Source organism: Aquila chrysaetos, chromosome 12 (assembly GCF_900496995.4).
Source record: "Aquila chrysaetos chrysaetos chromosome 12, bAquChr1.4, whole genome shotgun sequence".
Lineage (NCBI taxonomy): Eukaryota > Metazoa > Chordata > Aves > Accipitriformes > Accipitridae > Aquila > Aquila chrysaetos.
The window spans coordinates 35,409,160-35,435,084 of NC_044015.1; the positions used below are offsets into that span (position 1 = coordinate 35,409,160).

A 25,925-nucleotide genomic window follows, 5' to 3' on the forward strand; every position below is an offset into this window, starting at 1 on the left:
GCAGAGCAAACTCTTGTGTTCTGCATATTCTCTAATAACGATTTCAAACACCAATGTCAATAGGCGGGAAGTTTCTTCAAAAGCCAGAGCGCGCCCCACCTTCACCGTAATGCTCTGAAGGCCAATAATGAAAGCCGACGCATCGTACAGGATTCCATTCATTAACAGTAATTCCTTAAGACTTAAAACTAATGCATAAATCACGTTAATGATAAGCCATTAACGTGAAGAACCTGAAGATAAAAAGGTAGAATCAGGGATATGCTCTGTAGCAACAGTGTTACAGTTTTAGGGTAATACTGAATTACAAAATTAGTCTGTAGACTGACTAGAGGATTAACCATGCCAGCAGAGCATATGAAGTGAATACCATGGTTTAGGAGAGCAGAAAATGATGGCATAGAATATTAATGTTTCTACACAGGGACTGGTTTGCATTGAGGATGTAATTCAGAAAGGTGACTCTAGATGGTTGCTTCTTGAAATCAGGCCCAAAGTATTTAAGGACCAAAACCATAAATGTTTTATTTAGAGAGTGATACACTTGTTTACGCTGTGGCAGAATGATCCCTGTGTACTGATCTTGATATCTTTATATCAGAGGGCAGTAATGCCACCACTTTGAACACTTCCAGTTAATTATCACCAGAACATTTTGGTAATGACAGTGTATTTTGCAATATGAACAAAGGGAGGGAAAAAATAATAAAGGAGGTTAGGAAAAAAAAAAAAAGGGCAAACAAACCCTGGGAGCACTGACTTCAACAAATTCAACAAATATTCAAGCCACATTTAATAACTTTATGAAACTAGTATCAAAGTAAAGAATATATAGTCAAAATACAGAAATAAAGTTGAGTGAGAAAAAACAGCCTGATGAGATCAAACAAAAGTTAAACAGAACAGATTAATATAAACAAGTTAGCTGAAAGGTCGCTTTGCTTTCTGTAGCAGTATTTCAGCAATTCCTTTCCTCAATAGCCAGCTTAGAAGGAAGAGCTAATCTGAAAAAAAAAAGATATGCATCACTTTAAAATCCTGCTGTATGTGTTACTGTGATTGTTTGTAGAAACAGCATCACCCCAATTTGCAACCTATGTTAATTTCTTATTTAATAAACATAGTGGATTTTTTTTTTTGTAAGAAAACAAAAGTTCAGAATGAAGTGTCTGCATTCAGCTTTCCATTACACATACATTTATCTTTCTATTGGCTATGAATGCTTTTATTTGTGAACTGCAAATGATTAGAATTTGCTTACACTTCCAAACCTTTTGTTTGTCATAGATACTTCACTTCTAAAAGTGTCTGATGTAGCACTCACTAATTACAGAATTACAAAAGGTAGAATAAGGCTTTCCCCGCTCAGAAATTTGCGTTTTTGGTAAAGGTAACAATATATCAGCTTCACTAACACCCTAATGATAGGCATACATTTAATTTTATATCACCATCCTTCCAAAGTAAAAAGAAAGACTACAAGATGTGTGCAGTTGGTTTTTGCTTAGTATAAAATTTTTAAATCAGAACTCATTTTGCTACGATAAACACTATGAATTACATATAAACATATGTGGAAAACAATGTGCCAGGCTTTAAAAAAAAAAAAAAAAAAGTTTGATTAGCAGATGACGATTCTGTAGTGCTATTGTGCACTATCCTGTAAGCCCAGAGATTAAAAAAAAACAAAAAAAACCCAAAAAAAAACCAACAAAAAAAAATTAACCAAACCAGTTTTGATCCAGGTTTGGCATGAAGTGTATGTTATGGTCTTAGACTCAGTATGCTCATTCTGTGGTTGAGAAATTTAAAGTACCAGATTTTTCCACATCAGATAGCAGGTAGCTGGTGCATACATTTCAGACAAGAGAACTAGGTTTTCTTTAATTTGAGACGGGATCAGTATCTATTGTTAAAATGTCCAAAGTGTGCAATAATAAGGCAGATTTCTTATTACACCACCTCTTAAGATACGCATTGTTTGATGAAACAAACAAGGTGCTTTAAAACAGTAGAGTAACAGGATACAAACAAGTGCCAGAATGAAGGAAAACTGCTAAAACGGGAACTGCCCTTTCTTTCACAATGAGAAATAAAGAACTTTTGTATCTGGTATTTGAAAGGTTTTTAACAGCTGATATTCAATATCAGCTGATTCCTGAAGTGTTGGCAAGATACCAGGTTTCTGGTACTGGCCATTTCTAATGTTATTTAAATATTCACATCATGCAATAAGCAGTTTCACACACTGCAATGTAATGGAAAATACTTCCTAAACTGAATCAGAACTGAGACCCAAAGCAGAACCAGTAAATAAATATCTCGCATATATGTCAAACTATATTCTTCAAACAAAACCTTACATCTTATCAAAGAAGTCAGAAAGTACTAACAAAAATTATATGCTTTCTACTATAATACTGTTAAATTTCCATGGCTGAGAATGTCCCGTTAATTTTTTCTGCCTTTTTAAATTAGTTGACAAAGTAGAAATTCAAACACAGAAATAAAATGCATATATATGAGAGCACTGGCTCAGCGAGATATCAAATATACAGCATTCTAGTGTCAAAAGTACAGGCAGAAATGTCCAAGATTTCTTGGTGGAAAAGGGGCATTTGAGGAGTAAAAATTCTACTTAACAATCACTCACATTTTAACAGTGCATTAATTATAACAAAAGCTGGATGATAAGTGAGCAACAGAGTCATAAATGTTCAGTGTTCATAGCAGAATTTTATCCTCTGCTCATTTAAATGAGGTTGGAAACATATACTCATGTATGTGAAACTAAGTAGCTATGTTTTTTCAATTTTTCAGGATTCTTGCAAGAGGCAAAGTTGTGACACTGAATTGAGCTGGATGATAGTACAAGGTGGTGTTGATAGAAGTCTTCCTTTCGATGCTGTGCCTCTGGCTTGTCAAAGGATGATTAGTCCTACAATCTTGTTTGATCTATTCTTTTGCCTCTAGGAAAAGGGTTTCTTGAGGATACAGTTTTACCTCCAGTAATGATTTATTTGGATCCAGCTGGGTCACCTGTAAAGATAAGAACAAGAAGGTATGTGTAAGTAGACTTTTTTGAATTGTTTATCTTCACAGGGCAGATTTTCACTGGGGAGATTTTTGAGTCCCTCTATCAGTGATAACTGAAGTTGTGAGTATGAATTCCCAGGATGCAGATTAAGAAATACATATTGTATTCTGTGTGTTATTATTGTTTTGTAATAACAATAAACATAACAATAAACAGAATCCACAACATTAATTCCAAGAAGGTCTGGTTTTCTTCCATAAACCAATGCGTGAATATATCTGTTTCTGTCAAAGTTAAGATCTTTTGGAAGGATTACTAGAACATGATTGGAAGGATTACTAGAACATGAATTAAGATGAAAAATAAAACTGTAGTCCTAGATAAGTATCATAAAATTTCAATCAAACCAATGGTGCAAGCAGCATAGCCAAGCCAACATGATCTCTCCATTCAAAGGGGAAACTCAGTCTGCCTTTCTTTTCCTACTCCCTTTCTTGCTCCAAGTCACATGGTGAAGCACCTAACTTTCACTCACTGTGATGCTTATCAGCCACCTCAAGGAACCTAGGCTGAGAGAAAACTGTCCACTTTTATTTGTTTGGTTATTTTTCTGTCATGCTAGTGAGTTTAACTGGTGAACACACAAGTCCAGTCAACACCAAATCCAGTGCAAAGGAAGTAGCAAAAGCACTAAGCAGTAAGTAGAAGGGAGGAAGCAGGGCCCCCCTCTTCTTTCTTTGGGAGTGAGATGCTAATTCAGCTCACCATACGGTGAAACTGCATCTCAACCCAACTACTGAAGCGTACACTTACTATGCACGTGTGTATATATATAGATGCATTATAAGTACTATGTGTCTGTATGTCCTTTAGGTAGACACTTAACGCGTGTACATTTGTGTTATAGGATTGTTCCCTGGAATCCTGACTCCTCATTGGATTTGTAAAGGTATTTAGGCAATCACTTGTGCAGGTGGGCATACAGAATTCCAGTGAGAGTTAAATGCCAGGCAATTTGGAAAATAACGATACAGGCACTATCTGCACCGCTATTGCCAGAGTTCTTCAGAATTGCAGGTTCTCACCAAACCCTGCAAGCTGCTCAACATCCCGACTATCCCATTACTGCCTTTCACTTAAGGCACATAAGCAATTCTCAGTTTATAGTAAAAAAGAAACTTTTGTGTTGAGGATTCTGTTTAGAAGCTAGCCTGCTGCCTATAGGATAAATCTCTTCCATGAAAATGAGGTTTAATTGTAAATATTACATGATATAATTATTTATATAGACAAAATAATGACAAGGCTCCTAGTGTCTTTCAGATGTTCAGGTTTACATGCCAATGCTGTGACATCCTTCAGAAGACTACTGCAAAGCTTCATATAAGAAAGATGAACATTATTTCTTTTAATCTTATCATTTTCTGAAATATTTCACTTCCATTTTTAAACTTACTTTCCCTGGTAATTCTGTTTTAGTTTATTTTGCTGTGTGAGCACACTAGTTATCAGAAGTTTGCTTGTGAATAATAGATCATTAGTCTTATGCTATAGGTATAAATGCAAATGCATAGCAATAAACGTTTTTTCCAAAGTTAAATTAGTTTTATCTATGATCATATCATGCCACTGCTTTCTAAAGCTATTTTTGAAAACATACAAAAAGCATACCAAATACTATGAATAAGAAACAGTGATGTATTTTTTCTTAAAAGCATAACTTACTAATCCTATTACCAATTAACAAAAACAGTATTGCTCCTCTTTCTCTCCCCCCCGCAACTAAATCAGACAAACCTAAAATATATTTGTATTTCTGTTGTTTTATTGGATAATTACAGAAAATTCATTATTTAAACAAATATTAAAAGCTTATCACTTCCTAAGTCCATTGAAATCAATGTAATTTCACCTCTCTGACTGCAACAGAATTAAAAAAAAAAAACAGAATAAAAAAAAAAAAACCCAAACAAAAACCCAAACAGATGCATTATTTTGATTCCCAAAGCAGGAACATGTTTTCTTAAACTTCATGTACCACGGTGAGCTATTGCTAAATGTCTGAAGAGAAAAATAATTTATAAAAACCAGACTCAATTTTAGGTTCCTATTATCTACAGTCCAATTATGCATTCCTGCACAGATGCTGCTTAAATTATTGAAAGGTTATTATCTTAGAAAGCAAACCTGTTATGTAAAAAACAGCCAAAGTAGTGCATTTAAGTTTGTGATTACAGAAGTAAGCTAATTAAGTATCTTGTTGCATTTTTTAATGTTTTGGTATTCTGCTACAGTCCATTATTGCACATAGGCACAGAAAGCGAGGTAAATAGGGGTCTCTGCAATTCACAGCATATGAAGTATTGTGCACCTGAGGGAAGCAATTTTCCTTCTTTGCAGTTCAAGCCAGTAGCTAATTAGACCTCTCTGTTTTCAAATCCTGCAACCTTTTTTTGCAAGAAAAGCTAGGAAAGACAGAACAAGTCTCTTCTACATTTGGAAAAACAAAAATCTGGAAAGCAAGCCTAGGCAATGAACACAATTTTCCAGACTGTAACCACATGGAAACCTATTATTCACTTGAGTGTAATTCAAGATACATATCCTAGTCTAAGGTTTGCAAACTTCAAGTACCTTAAATAATAACAACACCTGATGTCCCCCAATGTCTTCATACTTAGAAGGTTAGCTAAAAGCATTGTGGAGTACCTGCAGCAAAAGGACGGTGCAGCTTTTCACCATAATTTCAGCGTGCTGCTTAATTCACTGAGGGACAGCAGAGTTTGCAAATGTTTACACCATTACCCAATTAACTAACAATATGGCTCCTACATCTGTCAACAAACAAAGCTGTTGTTGCTTTGTTTTAGATCCTTGGCATTTTCTGTTCATATGGGTCGCCATTGTACTTAATTATCACACCATAACCCTTCTGCAGCTTCTACTTTGTTATTTGTGGTTTGTAAATATGTTGTTTACTACGAAGAATAGAACCCTTATTAGTGAACACGCCTCCTACCAAAAGAAATGGTTTCTCTTGTAAATATATGAAATATAAGACCTAAGATGCTTTGTAACTTACAGTGTTTTAAAACAGAGTTAAAAACTAAAGAATGATACGTAATAGAGATCAAAGGACCCTGGAAGAGCTGTAGCCTGCAAAGGTGTGTCCACCAAAATAATGAATATTATTCACTTAAATTTACATGAATTATTTCATAATGCAAAGTATAAAATACCTTCATATTTAAATCTGCGTTCCTTGTTTCATTACCATTAGGATAAATTCTGGAGTCCACTTCAGTGCTGACAATCCTTTGCTCTGATGTCGTTGCATGCTGCTCTTTTCAAAACAGCCCTGCACCTTATAGAAGTTACATTGTCCCAGACCCCTATACCTTTATTATTTAAAGACGTCTTCTATGTTATTAGCAATTATGCAGGAAATCATTTAAGCGTGTGTTTATATACTGAATCTGATTTGATCCTGTTGAACTCAATGAGATTACATAGGTAACCATGTGGTAAAATCAACACTCTCTTGATCAAGGTTGCGAAATTCACCAAGTTAAGCATTCGGCATTTGTTAAAAGGCCTAAACAAATGCTAAAAGCATAGTGTTTCTCTATATTTTCAAGTTCTACAATAACTGACTTTCTACCAGTCATAGGCATGCACTCTAAAAGTCCACTCACACGTCACATGGTGATACCACCTGATGAGGTGAACGCATTTTAAAAGTATTTTTTCTGGTTTAGCTAAGGTAAGTACTTTATATTACAATGAAATGTAAACTAAAACCCCTTAAAAAGAGACTCTAAGTTGTTCCAAGTTTATATAGTGAGGAGGGTGGCAGAGGAAGGACACAATGTTCAGATGCTAAGAGAGTATAACTCAAGTGACAGCAAAATTACTAATATTCAAGCTCACAGAATTCTGTAGAATATCGTGCATGCGCATTCAGGGCTGTCCCAAAGCCAAAGCAGATAGTGCCCTGGGAGTTTTCATCTTCAGGCAAATGCCTTTCTATGCAACCTTTAACACTCCCTCTCTTCAGGGAAGACTCCTTCTAGCAACGTGACCAGAGGGTGGTAACAGGACCTTATTTCTATTGGTGTTAGATCTTGCCGTTGAGCTGCGAAATGTTTCGGTTTCACTGAAATAGGTTTAAGCTGGTAAAACAGTACTTGTCTTCCAACTGTGGATACAATTTTACAGGACCTTACGCTTTGGTGCACTGGAGCTAAGACTTCATCTTTTAAAGAGCTGTGTTATATAACCAATGTTGGTTTGGTGCACAGGAAATTTATTATTTTAATAGGTAGTTGTTTAAATGAATTCTGTAGTAATTATTTCAACTAAGCGCTAGCTAGCTGGTTTGAAGTACTTCTGAGGCTCTTTGAAGTTTGAAGGATTTAAGTCTGCACAAAACCAAAAGATAGTAATGTTAACTCTTACATTTCTCCTGTAAGAATGTAGTAGCTGCTTACGCTTTATTCTGAATAAATTTCTTGGGTTTTTAAATAACCCAATATAAAAAATTAATACTAGTTTAAACAACATTTTAATACATTTTTATAGCAAAGTCTTTTTCCTTCTAGAATAACTTTTGTATTATTTCTGTCTTCACCTTTGCTGACCTGTCTGTTCTATTACACATTCATATCCTGAACAGCTGTACTTTTACAATTTCAAAGGTGTGGTTCCTTACCCTCCCTAGCTCTGCAGGGAAAAGATAAATAAAAAAAAAAAAAAGGCTTAATGCCCAGGAAGGTCATTTAAAAAAAAAGAATCAAATACACAATTATTATGACACTTACACAAGCAGTAAATATCACACCCTTCACCTTTCTCTACACCCTAGGACAGGGATCTGATTCCTGAGTAGCACAGCCTCTATACCACTTACACACGCATGAATACATTTAATGAATCTAACGGACAAAGAGTTCTTTTACTCTCTTTCCTAATCCTCCTAAAGTATAAATGCAATAGAAATTACTTAAAGGCACACCTGGTAAAGTACCAGATCTGTTTAAAAACCTATATTTTCAGAATGACACACAAACAAATACAGTGAATCCGTTCTACCTACTGAAATATCTGTGGGTTATAGAGATAATATGCTCAGCGTGAGCAACAAACAAAAGTAGGGTTACTTTATAGAAATATATGCAATTAGATCTGGTTTAGTTGAATAAACTTGGAGATAATTTACATCTGAATTGAAGAAAGCCGTCACAAATAAGGAAAAATATGTCAAAGACTTCTAGTCTCATTCTAAGTACAAAGCTTTAATCCAGATATGTCACACTCTTACTATCTTATTTCTCTGAAGATTTTTCTCAAAACAGTATTTTAGATTAAGCATATTTAAAAAATACATTTACTAAGCAAAGTAACAGATGTTGATAAAACAGAAAATTGTGATGTTATATCCTCTACTTTGAGCATGCTTTCTATTCTTTCCTAGAAAAGCCGTACAGCTGTCTGAGATACCTGAGATGCCGCCAGTCTTTACATAGTGTAAATTTTCGTTGACTTAACATAATTCATATCAGAAAAGAATTTGCTGCCTAGATTCCAATCAGTGAAGGCTTATAAACCTGAGTTGCATTACTCGACTTTTTAGACAGTAAATTGAGATAGCAACTGTGTTCTCCTCTGTTTTTTAAAATACTAAGCATAATGGCAGGCAGTGTAAATAATAAGGATAAGCCCAAACCCAGTGTTGCTATATTTGTATACTGAGGCCTGGACTATCTGGTGCTTTTTAAAAGTTCAGCATTATGAATTCATGATTCTACATGAAAATTTGATTTTTTGATTGGGAAAAATACCTTCTGTTTGTAGAACAAAGCTTAAAAAACCACAAACACTAATCATCAATCCACTGGACTGGACAACTTCAGATTTTGAGGGAAGAGGAAGGTGCTGTAAAGCTCTCCTCAGATATTCTGCTTTCCTCCCTTCCTTCTTTCTGGTTTGAAATCTTTGATCTATTTAGGAATTCTTTGTGTGGTTTCTTGGAAAAACAAAAGCCAACAGAATACCCTGGAATGGGTCTTTTCCTGACAAAGGACCTGCAGGGAGAAGAGTTCCATCACCTGCTCCTTCACACTATTTACTTTCAGTTTTCTTGCTGAGTAGAGAAAAGGTTCAAGTAGTGGCATTTACAGATGAGAGCATTTGTATGTTAAACACCCTTTCTGCTGTGCCAAGGAGCAAAACAGTCCGTTACTTGTGGGCACTGCTGCCACTGTGTTTATATCGAACTAACAATTATTCGTGTATTTAATTATTTTAAAATGTGCTAGCTAGAGAGAAGAAAGATCATGTCCTCAGAAATACTACACCTTTCACTGTGGATACTGATGAAGACCTGAAAGGAGGCAAACAGCCACATCTTCTAGAAGTTTGAAAACATTTAAATACAATTAGTGCTCCAAATGAACTGCAAGAACTTTGCTTTGCGTACATCCCAAAGGGGAATGGATGTGAACAGAGTCACTCACAGGAGAATGACCCAGGATTGGATTCATGTGCACTTAATTATAACTGCATGGAAAACCAATCCAAAAGGATTTTTATCGCAAGTTCAAAGGATTAAGATGTTCAGATACCAGAATGATATCTACAGTATAACATTGTGATTGGTAGATAGGTAAAGAGAATAAAAAGTGCGCCTAAGACTGCTTTGGTGATTTAGTCTGATGTATTACTTATGCAATTACCAAAACAGCAGGAGATCATTAAATTTTCTGGTAACCAGATGCAGCATTCTTAGTATCATACTATTACAAAGGCTCTTGATTGATATTTTATCATTACATTTTCTTCCTACAAGGGGAAAAAAAGCCCAAAAAATTGACATTAAGCCTGAATTCTGGGGAAAAAGTACAAAATATCTTAGGGCCAGTTTATGCTGGATAATGCTATATGCAACAGCAAAGCTCTGCGGCTTAACTAAGGCATCTTCCTGTGAACAATAACGTGTCTCCGCTGAAATAAATGTTTTGTAAAATAGGGCAGTGCTGAATAAAAGAACACTTTTGGTCAGAGGGATGTGCTTGGGTGGAATATATTAATCACATGGTTGGCATTAGTCATTGGGTTAACTAATGAGGATGACTCAACTGAGAGTTCACATACCGCATTGAGTATTCAGTGTTGTGGTGAATGTTTGCTTACTTTAGTGAGTCTTGAGTAAAATAGCTCATCTGAAATGCACACCTATTTCCTGAAATTGGTTACACATTCCCCGTATTCAAATAGAGTTATTGTAAGAGCTCAGAAACTATATTGACCTATAGAAAGTAATTCTATTTCTTTTTAGAATAAGCTTACATCTACAAGATGAGGAAGACATTCCTTCCATCTCCTTTCAGTGACTTGATACATGAAGGGCTTCAGTCTTTCTCTCTGGATAGCACAGTTCCTTATGCAAAGACACCAGGTCTGAAAAGACAGATCAAGTCTGCCTGTCTTGGAAGAAAACATTATCAAAAATCTTTCTGTAATACTTACAGAATTTTTGACTGCCTATATGGAAATTATATTTCCACAAAAGTAAACATCACACTTCAAGAAGCAAAATCTACTCAATATTCTCTAAAGTACTGCCGTTGACCTCAGCAGGGCAAGAATATCACTTACTCCCTTTGTAGGTGCTGACTGAAAGACTGTGACACTATTCTTTCTGAGCAACAAGCTTTGTTAAAAGCAGTAAAACACAGAGGGGTTGCAAATGCTTCAGCGTTCTGGCTGCAATGGCACGTGGTCCATTCCTCTCGCACTCAAGGTTAATCTGTCCAATCGTTCTACTGTTACAAGTCATCAGGAAGAACGATCAGAAATCATGCTTTTAAACGAGGCATGGGAATATGCTAGTCTGGTATGGCCAATTTGCTTAGGCAACTTCTCAGTGTCTTAACTAAACTAAACATAACTGCTTGAATAAATAGAGTAACAACATATCCTGAAAAGACAGGACAGACAAGGGCAGATAGTATTGACTTAAGGACAGTTCTAAATGACAAGAGGAGGCACGTCTACCTTTGTAGGTGGCTGTGGCCTTGTGTAAACTAGATCAGAGCTGATAAACACATGCCACCACCAGATCTCTATTGACCTGAAAAATTTTGAATTATGTGAATTAAAACAGGTTACTACTATTTTGTGCAGTAGGAAATATAAATATCAGTAATTGAAATGACTGGAAAAAGTACATCGATCACATATTAAATTTTCCCTGAACTTACAAAAACATTGTCAAATTTTTGAACATATCAGAAAATTATTTCATTCACCTGAAATCATCCTTTGCCGTAAGACAGATATTCAAGCTACTTTCCTGATTTCTGTGAAGTTACTAAAAGTGCTGTTAGGAATAACCATGACACTGCATGAATCCTTTCTCACAGTAACATCTTTCTTCCATCCTTCTATCAAGATGATGATTAGGGGAAAGAATGTTAAAGGCCAGAGATGGTCCTGAACATATAACTATCTCATGAACTATTTAAAGACTTTAAACACCACCTAATGAGTTTAAAAGTAGGTTATTTGAAGGAAGTCATTTGCAATGGGTGAAATGCAGAATAGTCCTTACAAAGAATGGCTTCTAGAACTGATACACAAAATTGCCAAACCACCTGGCATAGCAATATAGGGGTCATGCTCTACCATCACCTTTTGGAGAACATAGGAGGATAGTTACCTGCTCACATGACTATGTGTACCGAGTGCTGCAGCTAAACTTACTGTCCTGTGGCGTTATTTTCACCACTGTGGGCATCAAAGAGGATTACTCCTGCCAGAGCAGAGGAATGGATGATCACATTTAGGTTTGGAGGAATATCTTACTCTATACTCCCATATAATATTAAGAATTGGCTGGCCCTAAATTTACTGAAATCCTGATCATACCTAATTTAAACTGACATGCAATTTGAGTTAAATTTATTTTCTGCCCTTTCAAGGGAGACAGATTTTTTGTTTCTGTTTATTTAAACTGCTGTTGAAATTGGTTAATTAAAAGGATTTAAAAAATCTTAATACTCTAAACAGAGCAAACTGGTTCTGAATTATTAAGCAACATTTTAGATGCATTTAAATAACCTTAAGTGACTTAACTGCCACCTGATCCTAAGCTGTGGCTCAGGAAAATAAAATGTGAAATACTGTAGAAGTCTTGGCTTACCAGGGCTTCCAGATACAGTAAATAAAGAGCTTAAGTCTCTAATACCATGTCTGCAAAAGGCATACTCTCAAATACATAACTAATGCTCCACCTTAAGGAGAAATGAGCAGAAGAAATTATAGGTTACAATTTTGATTTTTCAGAAGAAAGTAATAAATTCAGTCTTTCAAAAACAGTCTTTCAAAAGAGAAAGCATGCCAGGACCTCCCTTTCTGAGACATACCATAAAACATTCACTAACATATCATTAATCCTAGTAGGGTGGCTGAAGCCCAGTTTGGGTAAATTTGTTCTGCATGTTCCTCCTATAGTTTCAGCTAGACCTGGTACACTTCAGCTTCTTGCCTGAAATGTGGTGAAATGTCCGCTCCATAAGATGTTAAAGAGTTTTAGGAAGACTTCTGCAGATCTCCACCACAGAAGGAAGTGAGGAACTGATCTTCCAGGAAATCTCCAGGGTACTGGGAAAAGGTGGATCTTGCAGCTGGCAGATCCAGAGGACTCCCGAAATTAGTGTATGGGAAGGCTTTTAAGAGAAAGGGACTTAGCAGAAATGCTTAAAAGAGGGTTGACTGAGCACGCTAATATGCTTAGGGTAAGCTCTTTTTGTTATAGTTAAATGCATTTTGAAGATTAGAGCGATTCTTGGAAAAAAGGGAACTATAATTCTAAAATCAGCACATACATTTAAACAGCGCACACATTTGCTTCCATAGAGCCTTTGCAGACGCATTTAGGAATAACGCAAAGAACTTGTAATACAGCTTTTCACTCCGAAAGATGCGCTTGCCAAATGTTTTCAAAGTTGGAGGTACAAGTTACCTGCTGACCCAGGTTCACGCATGTGATACGCACTTGTCGGCACAGTATGCAGTGCTGCCTTGGTTAAGGTTCTGAGAGAGGAGGTGGTTAATATCTAATTTCAGTGCTAGCAGAAAGAACAACACAGTTGGTGACAAAGACCCAATAACAAGTGACTGCATGTGCTTAACTGCTTTGGAATGTCACTGCTGCTTTAAAATCTACAAGTAGTGTCTGGAAAAGGTTAATCTGTGTATTTACTCATGTGTAGAAGTTTGTATTTACAGTAGGGTTATGATACCAACTTTAAGTTAGCTAAGGATATCTGTGTAAGCAACTGGAACATAGAACTAAGAACTAATGAATTTTTATTTACCAAAGAAGTAAAAATACCTCAACAACACTGTATCAGGACTGATAGCTTTGAGAAGCGGGTAAAAATGCTCTAACAAGTTTACCACAAGAAAATGCTGATTTGATTGAAGATAACCCCCTTGTTTCAATAAAACAGAAACATTTTGGGGTGTGTGTATGTTATTGTAATACAGATTAGGATAGAAGAAAAAATATTAACTTGAGAGGACATGTTTTCATCTTATTGCAGCAAAAACTCCAGCAAAGTAATTGATACTTTCAAACATATTTTTTCAAAAACGTTATGTATAGTTTAAATACAAACATACATTTTAAATGCTATTGTTTTCTGGAGCACAAGCATCCCAAGTGCTCTGTTCTTGTTGCACAGATTTCAGTGGATGTTTGTGATACGTATCATATAGCAGAAGGGTCTTGGCAACTTACAGTGTATCTTTAAGAGACTACATACCATGAAGCCTAAGGCAATGAATAATACTTTTACTGTACTTCCAAGGCATTCATCAATTACTTTTTTTTTTTTTTTTTTTTTTTAAAAATCTGTCTATGGAGCGCACACTTCCAACTTTCCAAACCTGGGGAACTTGCAGATGTCATTTATAGTTCTCAGTGGTTAGCAAACCCCTGGGGATTATATTTTGTCTGTTGTAGCTCTGATGGTCACAATGGCAACCGGATTCATACACGGCCACTGAGTCAATTGGCATGAATCATTTATGTGACTCCTCATACATGGCATTATTAGGTTGGAATCATAGAAAAAAGATGACAGGGTCTTTGATTCCCACGTGACAGACTAACAGCTCCGTATCCTGCCATTAAATTCTCCTTTCTTGGCCTCAGTGTTTTCTCCCTGACAGTTTCACAAATGTGTTGAAAATACCAGCCCGTTCTAATTTAGTGGTCTTTTTTCTTTTCTACTCCTTTTAAAATTTTTTCTTATGTGAGTCATCTGATCAATTTTTGAGTTTGTTACAGAGGACTAAAATTAATAATGATGATAATGTGGTTATGTACAGAAACAGCCAGTCTAAAGTACAAAACAAATGTAAAAAGTTAGAGTAATATACTTGTAGGTTTTTTTATATTAAATATGTACTGAGATATAAATATGTTACAGATAGGGAGGTATGACTTGCAAAATATTTAAAATACACAAACCCATTGTTTAGACTGTAAAAGATTGGTTTTCTTCTGTCAAGTAAACTGAACAATCAGTAATTCTGGAAACACAGGTGACTCTTCTAGCCTTTGGTTTTACTGGAAATGATATTACATGCTTAAGGAGTAAAGTTAATTAGTGATTAATGAGATTCCTTAAATGCTGCTTTTCAGTCTGACTGATTAGGATTCTCAATATAAGACAAGGTGGAAGAGAAGCTGTAAGCACCACAATCCTGTTCACAGAGTTATGCCAAAAATTGTCAGAAATCACATCCACTCTCAAGGTTGTATGCTTGCTAAGGATGTTATTTTCTTCCCCTTTGGAGTATTTATGCCACTTTAAATAACTTACAAGTAAGATGACAAAGCACGAGGTACCTGTCACAAAACAGTACTGCAAACATACCAATCAGAGCCTTATTCCTAGTGAACTTCCTCCAGGGGCAGTGATGAGAAACAAAATGGAAAAGCAACCCAAGTTACTGAGCTCCTTTGATGAAAAATGGCTTAACCAGTCACCTGGATGTGCCCCCAGCAAAAAAACCCCTGACTGATCCAGAGCTGCCCCCACTCGTTTGCAGTAGTGAGGCAGCACAGCCAAAAAGCTGCTGAACTTCACCCATTATTGCTTGGCTCTGTACTGTCATCTCTATAGTGCCTGTTACCTTCGCCTTTTATGCAGGGCCCCAGGTAATTGCTGCACAGTTGGACCCACTGACATTTACCTTTGCTGTAACAATGGCTAAACAAGAAATGAAAGTTAATTTGTAATAGAGCAGAAAACATATAGGTATATTTTCAAAGAAACTTAGTAACCAGCACATAAATATCTGCAGAATTTAATTAGCTTTTGTAAGCAGTAGGCAGTATTGATTTTGAAAATCGGTCACAGCAGGTACATCATTAGAATTTCAAGGTAGGAGATATAAATGATTAGTTACTGGTATTATGTAACAGGTGGATGAATAATTTATTAGAATGTACTGATTAGCTTATAACTGTATACTATCTGACACTGAGCCTTCCTTGCTCATAACATAAAAATGCATCAAAATGGGAAAACCAGAAAAATCAGAAGTACCAGCCCGTAACAGACCTAAACAGTGTACTAATAGCGATGTGGCTTCCTTCAAAACAGGACATGAGCAATGCTGGCTCAGCATATTAATGCAGTTTTCATTGAATATGGTCCACAACTTGTTTGTTTCAGAAGGGGAGGATTTTTTACAATGTCACTGGAAACAGATTTCACAACGCAGTTTTGTATGTGACATACGATAGCATTGGTAGGTTAGCACCTGGCTTGCTTACAGCCACAGAGCTTGGCAGCACTCTAACACATTCAGGCATATCTTTTACCTTCTATGTTACAACATACTGGTCATCTAACATAACAGGAGCGAGAAGCGGTCGTATTTATTCTGGAAAGGTACATTTACTCACATCTCTCCGCGGAAAGGTGCCCAGCAGCTTGTACTCCTCCCAAGGATATCCCTTGGAAGCTACAAAATCAAAGACAACCTGCAGCTTGCTGCTGGCCAGGAAACGTCGCTCAAAAAATTCTCCGCTGGGCGTCCGAATACGCAGTTTACTGACGGACTCGGTGCTCTCCTCTTTTGGTTCAGGAGGCAAAGATTGCTCAAGAGAGAGCCTGATAGCCTGAGGAAGGAAAAATAACCATTTAGGTTGCAATGCTAGCAACAGAAGAGAAGGACAGAAAGCTTTTCTTTTTATTTCTTCTAGAACTTCAAGATGTGCCACAGTGCTCCAGAGCCATAGCTGTGCTTTATATCTCAATGACAAAATCATTTTTATTCATTCCTTAATAACAGCCCACCAGACAACTAATTAAAATAAATCCTTCTTTATAACACATATTATTAGGTCTACAGTTAATGCACGATGGGGATAAGCAATTTAATCATTTGGCAGAAAGCCTTGGAAAAAATTTGAATGAGAGACTAATTGTCAAGTGGCCAATTGCTTCCTTAAAGGGTATATATTAAAAGGCAGTAAAAGTATTTATTTAAATGCACTTATCAAATTGCCTTCCTCTTGCACAGAGTAATTGACCATTTGCAGCAAAGACAAGACCCTTAGTGGCAGTTCAGAGTAAAAAGAAATATATGCAGGAGATTTACTATAAATAAACTAAAACACTGTTAAAAGACATATTAAAAATACCATGAAGGTACATTAGATACATAGAGTACATATAAAAGTAGGAATGGTCAAAGAAGAAAACTGTGAGAACAGAAAAGGGACCTTTAAGATTTAAAGTGAGCAATTATTATTATTATTCCAGGAAGATGATTCCAAGCACAGGTGTGCACATTTTCTGCAACAACTTGCATGAAATCAGCCCCCAAATTGCAATGACATTACATGTCTGAAAATGTGTATGATTGTCTTCCTGCTAACATCGTGTATACTGCTGATGTCAAGATTTTAAGGGCAGGAGCTGAGTCTGTGTTCTCTGTCCTCTGCCTCTGGGAGCTACTATAACATTCATACTTTGATCAAAAGTATTTTTTTAAAAATTGATGCCTTATATTAGATTGCTGAATGAGGTGGGCTTGATTTTTGAGGGTAGTGAGCGCTGTGGGTACTCATGGACTGGCATTGGCATCTGTTAAAAATTAGATCATACTTAGAAAGCAGCCATGTTATAGTATCACCTCGCTTAAGGCAGCAGTTAATGAGAATGTCAATGAATGGAAGAAGTAGCATGACCACACTGCCTCCCCCAAAATACCTCTAGAAGACAATTTTCCAAACTGAGGAGGCAGTCAGGCACTGGATTTACCCAGATTTTCAAGTAACTTTCAAGATACACAGTTGCTATTTGTGCCTTTGAAACCCTCCCCAAGGTCAACAGAAACTGATGGAGGATGATTACATTAAAGAGAAAGGACTGGGCAGAAGCAAGATTACGAAGGCTTTTAAATAGTCTACTTCTTACACACGAGCCTCTGAGTAAATTATATCTCAGTATAAATATTTATACATAGAACTTGAGTTCATTTTTGCTCATCTACTATGAGATTATATTTTAAATAGATTCTATTTTAATTTTCTCTCTCTCCATTCTCAACCACCTGCTTACTATCTTTCTGTTTTGACATTTCCCCACACAGTATAACAACAGATGCTACATTATTTACTGAACCCAATCAATTATATTATAGAAAAATAAACAACAGTAGCTCATTAGAGCTCTTTTCTTTGTGCAAAGAGTGCGTCGCTCCCCAAAGTAACTAGGCTCCAAGGCTTCAACATAAAATGGCAATTTACAATGGATATTCTGTACCAGCAAACCAAGTCAGAAAACAATGATGTGATGGATCACACTAATAACTCTTGGACCTGAACAAGCAATTTCAGTTTGTTGATAAAAAGATGTTCAGTATGTGAATAGCTCAATAGTCAGATTTTAAATATACGAACTGAACATAAAGCCACTTCTGTAAGTAAACACTGTTGCAGAACAATTCAGTATAAGTAATCTGTATACTTGAAAATGGGGAGCGTTAGTAAACATTATTGTTAAAATCCCTTTTGTTCTGCTAAGCAAACAGATCCTATTATTTTCATTACTGCACTCTACATTAGAACAGGGAAGCCCAGGCGTATTTTGATAACATGGACCAGTCTTGTAGCCCTTGCGTAAGAAAATGATTTCCAAAAGGCCAAGGTATCAGAAAAGGTTCAGGAGCAGATAAAATAAAGCAGAATTAATTATTGTTTCTATGCATGCAAAATTACTTAAAAAAAAAGAACATACTTCTTTCTTGAATCTGAGCATGAGCTGATTGCTCAACAGTCTGTTATTGCTACAGTACTGATTTATGTTCGATTGCTATTAACCTCCCAGAACTGCCATCTTACAATTATTCTTGACACAATCCTCTCAGTCCAGTTTTGCGCACTGCTCCTTCAGTTGTGTTTTAGCTTCCATTCTTGGCTTATGTTAACAACAGGAGCTAAGTCAGTCATCAGGTACTGTAGGATAAGAAAGAAGTAGCGGACTGCATCTTTCCCAAACCATTGAATACTACTGTTTGGGCTGAATTTAGTATTTACAACACAGTACTGTTTAAAAGGTTCTTGAATGCTTAAATGGTTCACATTTTTTAATGCGATTATCTTGCTCGAAAAATATATATGCAAATGCATTGCTCATATGGTTTGTTTATTGGATTCATCTCAGGGAATAATAGATGTGTTCTTAGCCAACTTTTTTGCAGTTGTATAATGCAATTTTTTCATACATCAGCGACGTACACAAGACTGAAACGTCAAGTATACATTTAAGTGACGTGTAGAGGGGGAATAAGCAAGGCTGTGATTTATCAGGATTCCATGAGTTCGAAGGACTTTAGCTAAGTGGAGAATTAAATGAGAATATAATTCCAAATTTGAAATCTCCATAATCCATGAGAGTCAAAGCACAGAAGTTATACTAAGTCCACCAAAAATATTGGAACTCTGATATTTCATATAAATGAATAAATATTTCTAATATTTATATTTTATTTATATTTGATATAATATTGGAAACATACTCAGGAAATATATATATTTAATAGGGATGCTGATATAGCTTTGTATTCATTAGCAACCTGCTCACAGAATCTTATATGCCTAGAAGTCAAAGGACAACCCCCAATCGACTGTGATGTCAGCCTTTTTACCACATTTTGTATTTGCCAGGAGATGAAAAAGAGGAAGTCACTAATATAAGTAAATTCGTCTACATGATGCTTTATGTAAATACCTACACAGACACACAGCTAGGACAGCAGCTAGCCTAGATCCTGAAACAGGCTGCCGAAGCTGTCTCTGACAGGTACTGGGGCCCTCACGATCTACAAAATTGAGAGAATCTACAAAATAACAGAGTTTGAGGAACAGTACTCTTCACAGCACATGGTTTCTATTTTCTAGAGACGCAAAATGTTCATTTAAACACAATTTTCATTCTCAGGAAGGTTCTGTAGGAGACTGTTTAGAAATTTAAAAATGTACCATAAATTCATTTTTCTACATTTTGGATTTTTTTTTTTTCCTTAAAATTTTTTTTAAAAGTGTTTTGTCTCCCAAATTAAATTTGGCCACTTGTTTGATCAGAATTGCAGCTAGGCTTTGTGCTACTTCCTGGAAGAAATGAAAGGGCTCCATGGTATTATATTTTTAAAAGGAGTGCCTGCAGAAACAAGATTAGAGGTTCCCAAAGATTCCACTATTTATGGAGCTCATTTCATGGATCTCCTGTTAGCAGGCCTATCTAATATCTGGCTGTAATTCGGACCCAGATGATGTAATTGTGACCCAGATGATAGAACAGAAAAGCTATTAAACAATGGATAAAAATGATTTAGCTGCACTATGTTTTATATATATGGTAAGAAATTAATTAAAAAAAAAAAAAAAAAAGATGTTCACATTAAAAGTATACTTTGAATTACAGTTGGAATGTGTGTTGAATGAAAGTTGCAATGTCCATAAGCTTCATGAATTCAAAAAGTTGTCAGAAAAGGTAAAACATCCCACCTCACGTTCTTCCTCCTGTTCTTTCCGAATTTGTTCCAAGCGAAACTGCTCTGCCATTTCTCTCTCTTGTGCTTCCCTCTAATAAACACAAACAGCAATCACACATTTATCACCTTACTTTCCACAGCTGTGTTTAATGATGTGCATTAGCTCTATAAAAGCAAAGAAACTTCCCAACTTTTCTGTAGAAATCAATATAAGAAATAGGATCTTTATTAAGTGGTCTTTTCCTGTCATTCCTTTCCCAACTTCTGTTATTAAGTGGGGCCAGGACTGCTTTAGCAAAAAGATGTAGTCAAGTCTACTCCCAGTGACTGTGTCTAGTGCCATTTTATAACCACTGAGGGCAACAACGGCTCCTACAGCAACCGCCTCATCTTAAGAGCAGAACTGAAGGCGGGCCGTCCTCTGCACCAGAGAGATTTCACCAACTGTGGAGAGATTCCCGTCTCGACATTTGTGCCATCGCTTCGCCCTGCACACACCTTCGCTCTGTCAGCCTCCAGTGATATGCGGTACGCTTCGTCCTGCTCTCTTTTCACATTTTCTCTGGCTTCACGTTCATCCTAAAGAAAAAAAAAGAAAAGAAAAGAAAACAAAAAATATCAGCAAACAGTGGACCAATAGGATATATATCTTTATGTTCACCAGCGCTCTTTAACCCCAGTGACTTCAAAATATTGGATTGCCTTACTCATCTAACCACTGCTAGGAGAAACGAGTTCAGAAATGCCTCAAGGGCGACCTTGACTTTAAAAATTACGACTTACCTAAAGCTACGTTTCAATTGCCATGTAACGGATGGGCACATCCAAGTCCTGGCCTGAAGGCTGGACCTGGCACCAAGGCTCTTTGCCCTGCCATCTTTATCGCAGCCTCCTCCCGCCCCAGCCACGTGGGGAGGGGGTCACTGGAGGGGTACGTGTGGGTAGGCCTGGGGAGGATTTCGCTCCTGCAGCCGACCGTTTGGACGGTCTTGTAATAGGGAAGGATAGACTGTGGTTTAGAGGATGAGGCTGGATGTTAACTTGCTCTCCGCTCAGACTGACAGCGGGTAACACCTCGTCCTGCGAGGGAAGGCCCGCTCCCAGGTCCTTCCTTGGTAAAAAAGCCCTCCGCAGGATCCATCCAGGGCCATGACTATTAAACGTCATCCAGAGGCCTCAGTTCACAGTGTTGAATATTATACAAAGATGGGAAAGTAGCAAGTCCTGCTCTCAAGCGTCTCAAATGGACGGATGCAGGCAGACAAGAAACATGAGGTTAGCATGCCAACTTCAAGCCAGCACACCTAGCAAAGTATCTTATTAACGATCACAGCACAAAGAAATAAAGGTTTACTAAAAATACGCGAATGACAAAGCGAGGCATCATCCACACGGTGGAGGATCAAGAAGTGGATATCCCTGAAAGCTGGAATAACTGCACTGGGGTGATGTCTGATAAAGCAAAGTGTACAATCAATAGCTTCATACTCTGCCTCTGGAGCCAGAGACAGCGTCTGCTCCCCTGTGCTTACTCCTCTTACATCTTATAATCCTCCCAGAGCCCTGCAGAGGCTGCACTGGTCCCTACAAAAATCAATAAGATTTAGCTGTGAGACTGCTGGTGGGCTCAGCACGGCCACCTGTAGTTGCCAGTAACACAGCACTTGCACTGGGGTAATCTGTCCCCTGTGTTTCATAGAAATTAAAGTCTGCTACCTACTGCTTCTTGAAGAATTATGTTCATTTTCCCATTCATCTGCAAGGTTTATTCCACATAAAGGAATCATTTTGCAAATTGATCAATTTTCTCCCCAAAACTTCACTGTTTGGCAAAAACTCAATTCTAAATGGGAGGAGCACACGTTAACTGCTATTATCATGTCATGCAAACATGCCAAGACAGTCCTCAAACAAAACTCTAACTTATTAGTGGTTAAAAAGCTCTACAGTAGCATGCGACCACAAGAGGAAAGGACAAATTGCAGGAAAAAGTATACAACCTCCAGTTGGAAAGTAACAAGATCTTTTTAGAGGAAACTCTTCTTCCTTATAGAAACAGGACCCGAGATTATTCTACAATCAGTGTGTCCTAAATTTCAGTCACAGAAGATAGAGAAACCATCACTTTGTCCAGCAGAGCCAAGACATGAGTAGAAGTAATTCTTGCAAAATGTAAAAAGGACAATAACCAGCAAATAACCCATTCCCCTTCCTGGCTTCCCTGGACCTTGATAAGCTTTATGTGCTATGCTCATGGAATACCTTCAAAAATTAACTCAAACCTGATAGCAGAAACTACCCTACATTAATAGACCATTTCTGAGAAGAGGGGGTGTTGAAATAATTAAACAGCTCCAATTTTCATGTTATCCAAAAATAAGGAAAGGTTCTTGAATACACAGGGGTTTTCCCAACTCTTCTCATACACGGAATGTAACTGTAAAGGAAAAAGTTTTGTACTATCTACACTAAGACTTTCCATAAGCATACCATAAATTTATCTTAGAATGGTGGAACCAAAACTGTCTTCCCAAATCAGTTTACTAAAGGAAGATGACTTCAGGTAATCTGCGAGAGGACAAGCATTTAAAAAATATTAAGAATTATTTCACAGAGAACCTATTTAACTTTCAAGTTTTGCAACTTCATCTGTCACACCTAACTTCACACACTACCTGAATTTCAAAGGTCACACAAGTCCAGTAATGCCCAAAAGAAAACTGGAAGAGCAGATGCAACTGTTGCAACTACAGGCTCTTCCCTACATCAAAGATTGCTAGCAATTAACATATAGTTACTTTAGTTTACCAAAAAAACCCCAAAACCCCGAACACCAAAACAAAACCCACACAACAAAAAAAACCACCCCACAAACCAAAAAACCCACAAAAAAATCCCAACTCAAACCAAAAACAACCCTCAAAAAGTAAAAATTAATAAAAACTGTTAAAACTCACTTAAAAATATATACTAATCAGAGTTATAAGAAATTGACTACTGGCTTTTATTTTACATTTTACAAACTGTCTAGAAAACTCCAGGAAGTTATTAGAAGTTACTTGTGATGAGCACAGGATTCATTCACCTTCAGAGCGCTTCACTGAAGAATTTTTGAAATAGGTTTAAATTATATAATCTGAATGATAACTGCAAAAAATACTGATGCTATAGATTCTACAACTAGAATCTAAATATGAACTCCAGGCATTTAAAAAAAAAAAAATTATTTCCTCCCTATTCATTGCAGTTATCATCATCCTAAAAGTGGATTATGAAAAAGATGTCAGGAATGTGAAGAATTACTACGCATGACTGCCTGGTCCTCATAGAAATATGTGAGCCACATCTAAAAGTAAATGAGCGTGCCACTGAGCTTTACACCACGTTGAAACAATACTGTTCTTACTGAAACAGACCTTAAAAACAAATCTGCAATCCAGATTTCTTTAGGTAAGAAGCAGCTGTAGTCCTATGAAATGTCTCTTTATATCTACTTCTGTGTTTTGTTAATACTGCTCACACTCAAGAGGAACCACCTCCTCTACAGAGATTATGGCAAAATTGTAATATTCTCTGGTTCAGAGTTACACCTTAGACAAATTTTAAACATTAGATAAAGCAGTTCTCCTTTTTGTAATGCAGTTTGTTATTTTAGTCATCTCTTCCTCTAGAGAAACCACACAAAGTATGAGGATGACTCAAGTCCACCAGAAAGCAACAAAAGAAAATTCATAATGGTGACAGGAAAAGCGGAAGAAAATATTTTGCAGAGAATCTTTCACTGCACTAGCAAAGAACACATGAAGAAAAACAGAACAGTCATACCACTAATAATTAATTAAAAAAATGTCATCTTATCCATCAAGGAAACTTGAGGTAGCTGACAACTTTCCTGTTAAACCCTACATAAATTGCAGCATCGACTGAACATCGATAAATGCATCTCCACAATACTTTTGCAATGAAGGCAAAATTGCCATCTTCCTTTTTCAAGAAACCAAGGTTTGAACAGACAACGGTTTATCCCGGGTCACTTAAAAAGTCTTCATCAGAAATGAGGGTTACACGGCATTTGTGAACTCCACAGCAGCGACTGAAGGCTGGTGTGAATGTAAACCATCCCCATCCCAGGGGTTTTGGGCATGAGACAAGGAGACAACTCTCCTTTGCTCCTTAAAGGGAAAAAGTCACAGATCTCTGCTTTCGCATTTTGGCAATGCAACAATAGGAGGGACATTCATTCAATGGAAAGTTGATACTTCAAACAAAAAATTGCGTTTATCCACAGAATATATTCTTCAGCTGTGAATTTTCTTTGCTATCATGCATATTACAGATGCAAAGTCATAACAAAAATAGTAAACACTTATATTCATGAGATAGTTACAATGGACCAGATAAAATGTTCTCTTGAGTAACATCCAGAGCTACAAGACTAAGAAAAACTTACAGATAAGGTTAAGAAGAAATTTAGGATAACTCTCTCCAATAATTATTCCCCAAGCCATTTCTTGAAGTTACCCCTGAAGCACCTAACAGCAAGCATTTTCTGATGCAGGATGATGGAAAAGAGGGATTCCTGATCACATTTAGGACAGCAATGCCCCCTTTTCCTGCAGATTCTACAAGGAAAAAAAACCACAATACATTTGGCTTTTTGGATGGGGTATTTTGCTGGAAAAGTCAGCACTGGCCCTTCTGGCCTTTTTAAATTTATTGTTGTTGTTTCTGAAGGTAGGATTTAATGATTTAAACCCAGGAATCAGCTTTGCACCTGATTTGTCTCAGGGAGTTGTATTATACTTTATTCCCCATTGTCCTTTGGGTTAAGTTTTACTGTGAGGTAAAACCAGACGAGACAGAACTTGAGAAGATAACCATGAGCAGAAGACATTTCTCAGAGCATCAGTGAGTAAATGGCTGTTACAAGAAAGAAAAGAAAAAAAAAAAAAAGAGTGTACTTAGAAATGCTGAATGCTTATCTGAAAGACGACGGTTCATTTCACTGAACCACTCCTGAAATTAAAATCTGCAAGTGCTTAAGGCTATTCATGGGAGTGTTAAAGAGAAACACCCCTTTGTCCAAACAAACCAGTGCAAGAAAGGCATTAATTTGACTCACTAAGATGACAGACTTGCACATTGTATAACTTAAACATACATGATGGGGAATATATGGAAGGAAAAAGCGCGCATGTATGAGGCATATGAGAACGATGAAGACAAAGCAAATGAATGTTTCTGGGGAGGCAGGATGGGGCAGGGCAATGGGGCAGAACAACACAGAACCACCCCGGGATCCTGCCTGTCTATATTGAAGGCTGAAAGCCCAGTTCCAGATACTGATTTGGGGGAATTATCTCAAGTGACAAGAAAAAAACCAAACCCGAAATCTTCAAGAAGCAGTCCTGCAGTGACTTTCCACAGGAAACGAGCCAGCCAGTCTTGCTACATCATCTATCCACCTGGGCTGTACAGCAGGGAAAGCTGCTCTTTATTAAGAGAAACTAAGCGAATATTCAGTGACTGGAGCCATCAACATGTATAGCTGAAAAGCCACCTGAACTAAAGATATTTTCGTTTTATCTTTTTTATTTCCTCTGTCATTACCTTGCATTTTGTCAAAGTTCAAAATGGGCCGTAAACTCTCAAAGGCGGCACTCGTATCCGCTGGTGTGTCAGCGCAGTGAAGTGCACAATGGGAAACCGATCGTTTGGGGTGCTATCATATTACAAATACAAAATTGGAAAATTTAATCAAATAAATTTTGATTACTGTAGTTTAATTAGTTATAACTAGTAATAA

General features: G+C 36.9%; 1 protein-coding gene across 2 annotated transcripts in view; it reads right to left on the minus strand.

Annotated features, from left to right (window-relative positions):
* Positions 1-499: 499 nt before the first annotated feature.
* FAF1 (Fas associated factor 1) overlaps positions 500-25,925 on the minus strand; it is a 177,442-nt gene continuing 152,016 nt past the window's right edge. For both annotated transcript variants that reach the window (XM_030032718.2, XM_030032717.2), the window contains exons 16-19: positions 20,618-20,698; positions 20,133-20,210; positions 16,023-16,238; positions 500-3,039 (exon numbers count right to left, since the gene is read on the minus strand). In XM_030032718.2, coding sequence (XP_029888578.1) covers positions 2,956-3,039; positions 16,023-16,238; positions 20,133-20,210; positions 20,618-20,698 — 459 coding nt within the window. In that variant the 3' untranslated portion in view covers positions 500-2,955. The remainder of the gene's footprint in view (positions 3,040-16,022; positions 16,239-20,132; positions 20,211-20,617; positions 20,699-25,925) is intronic.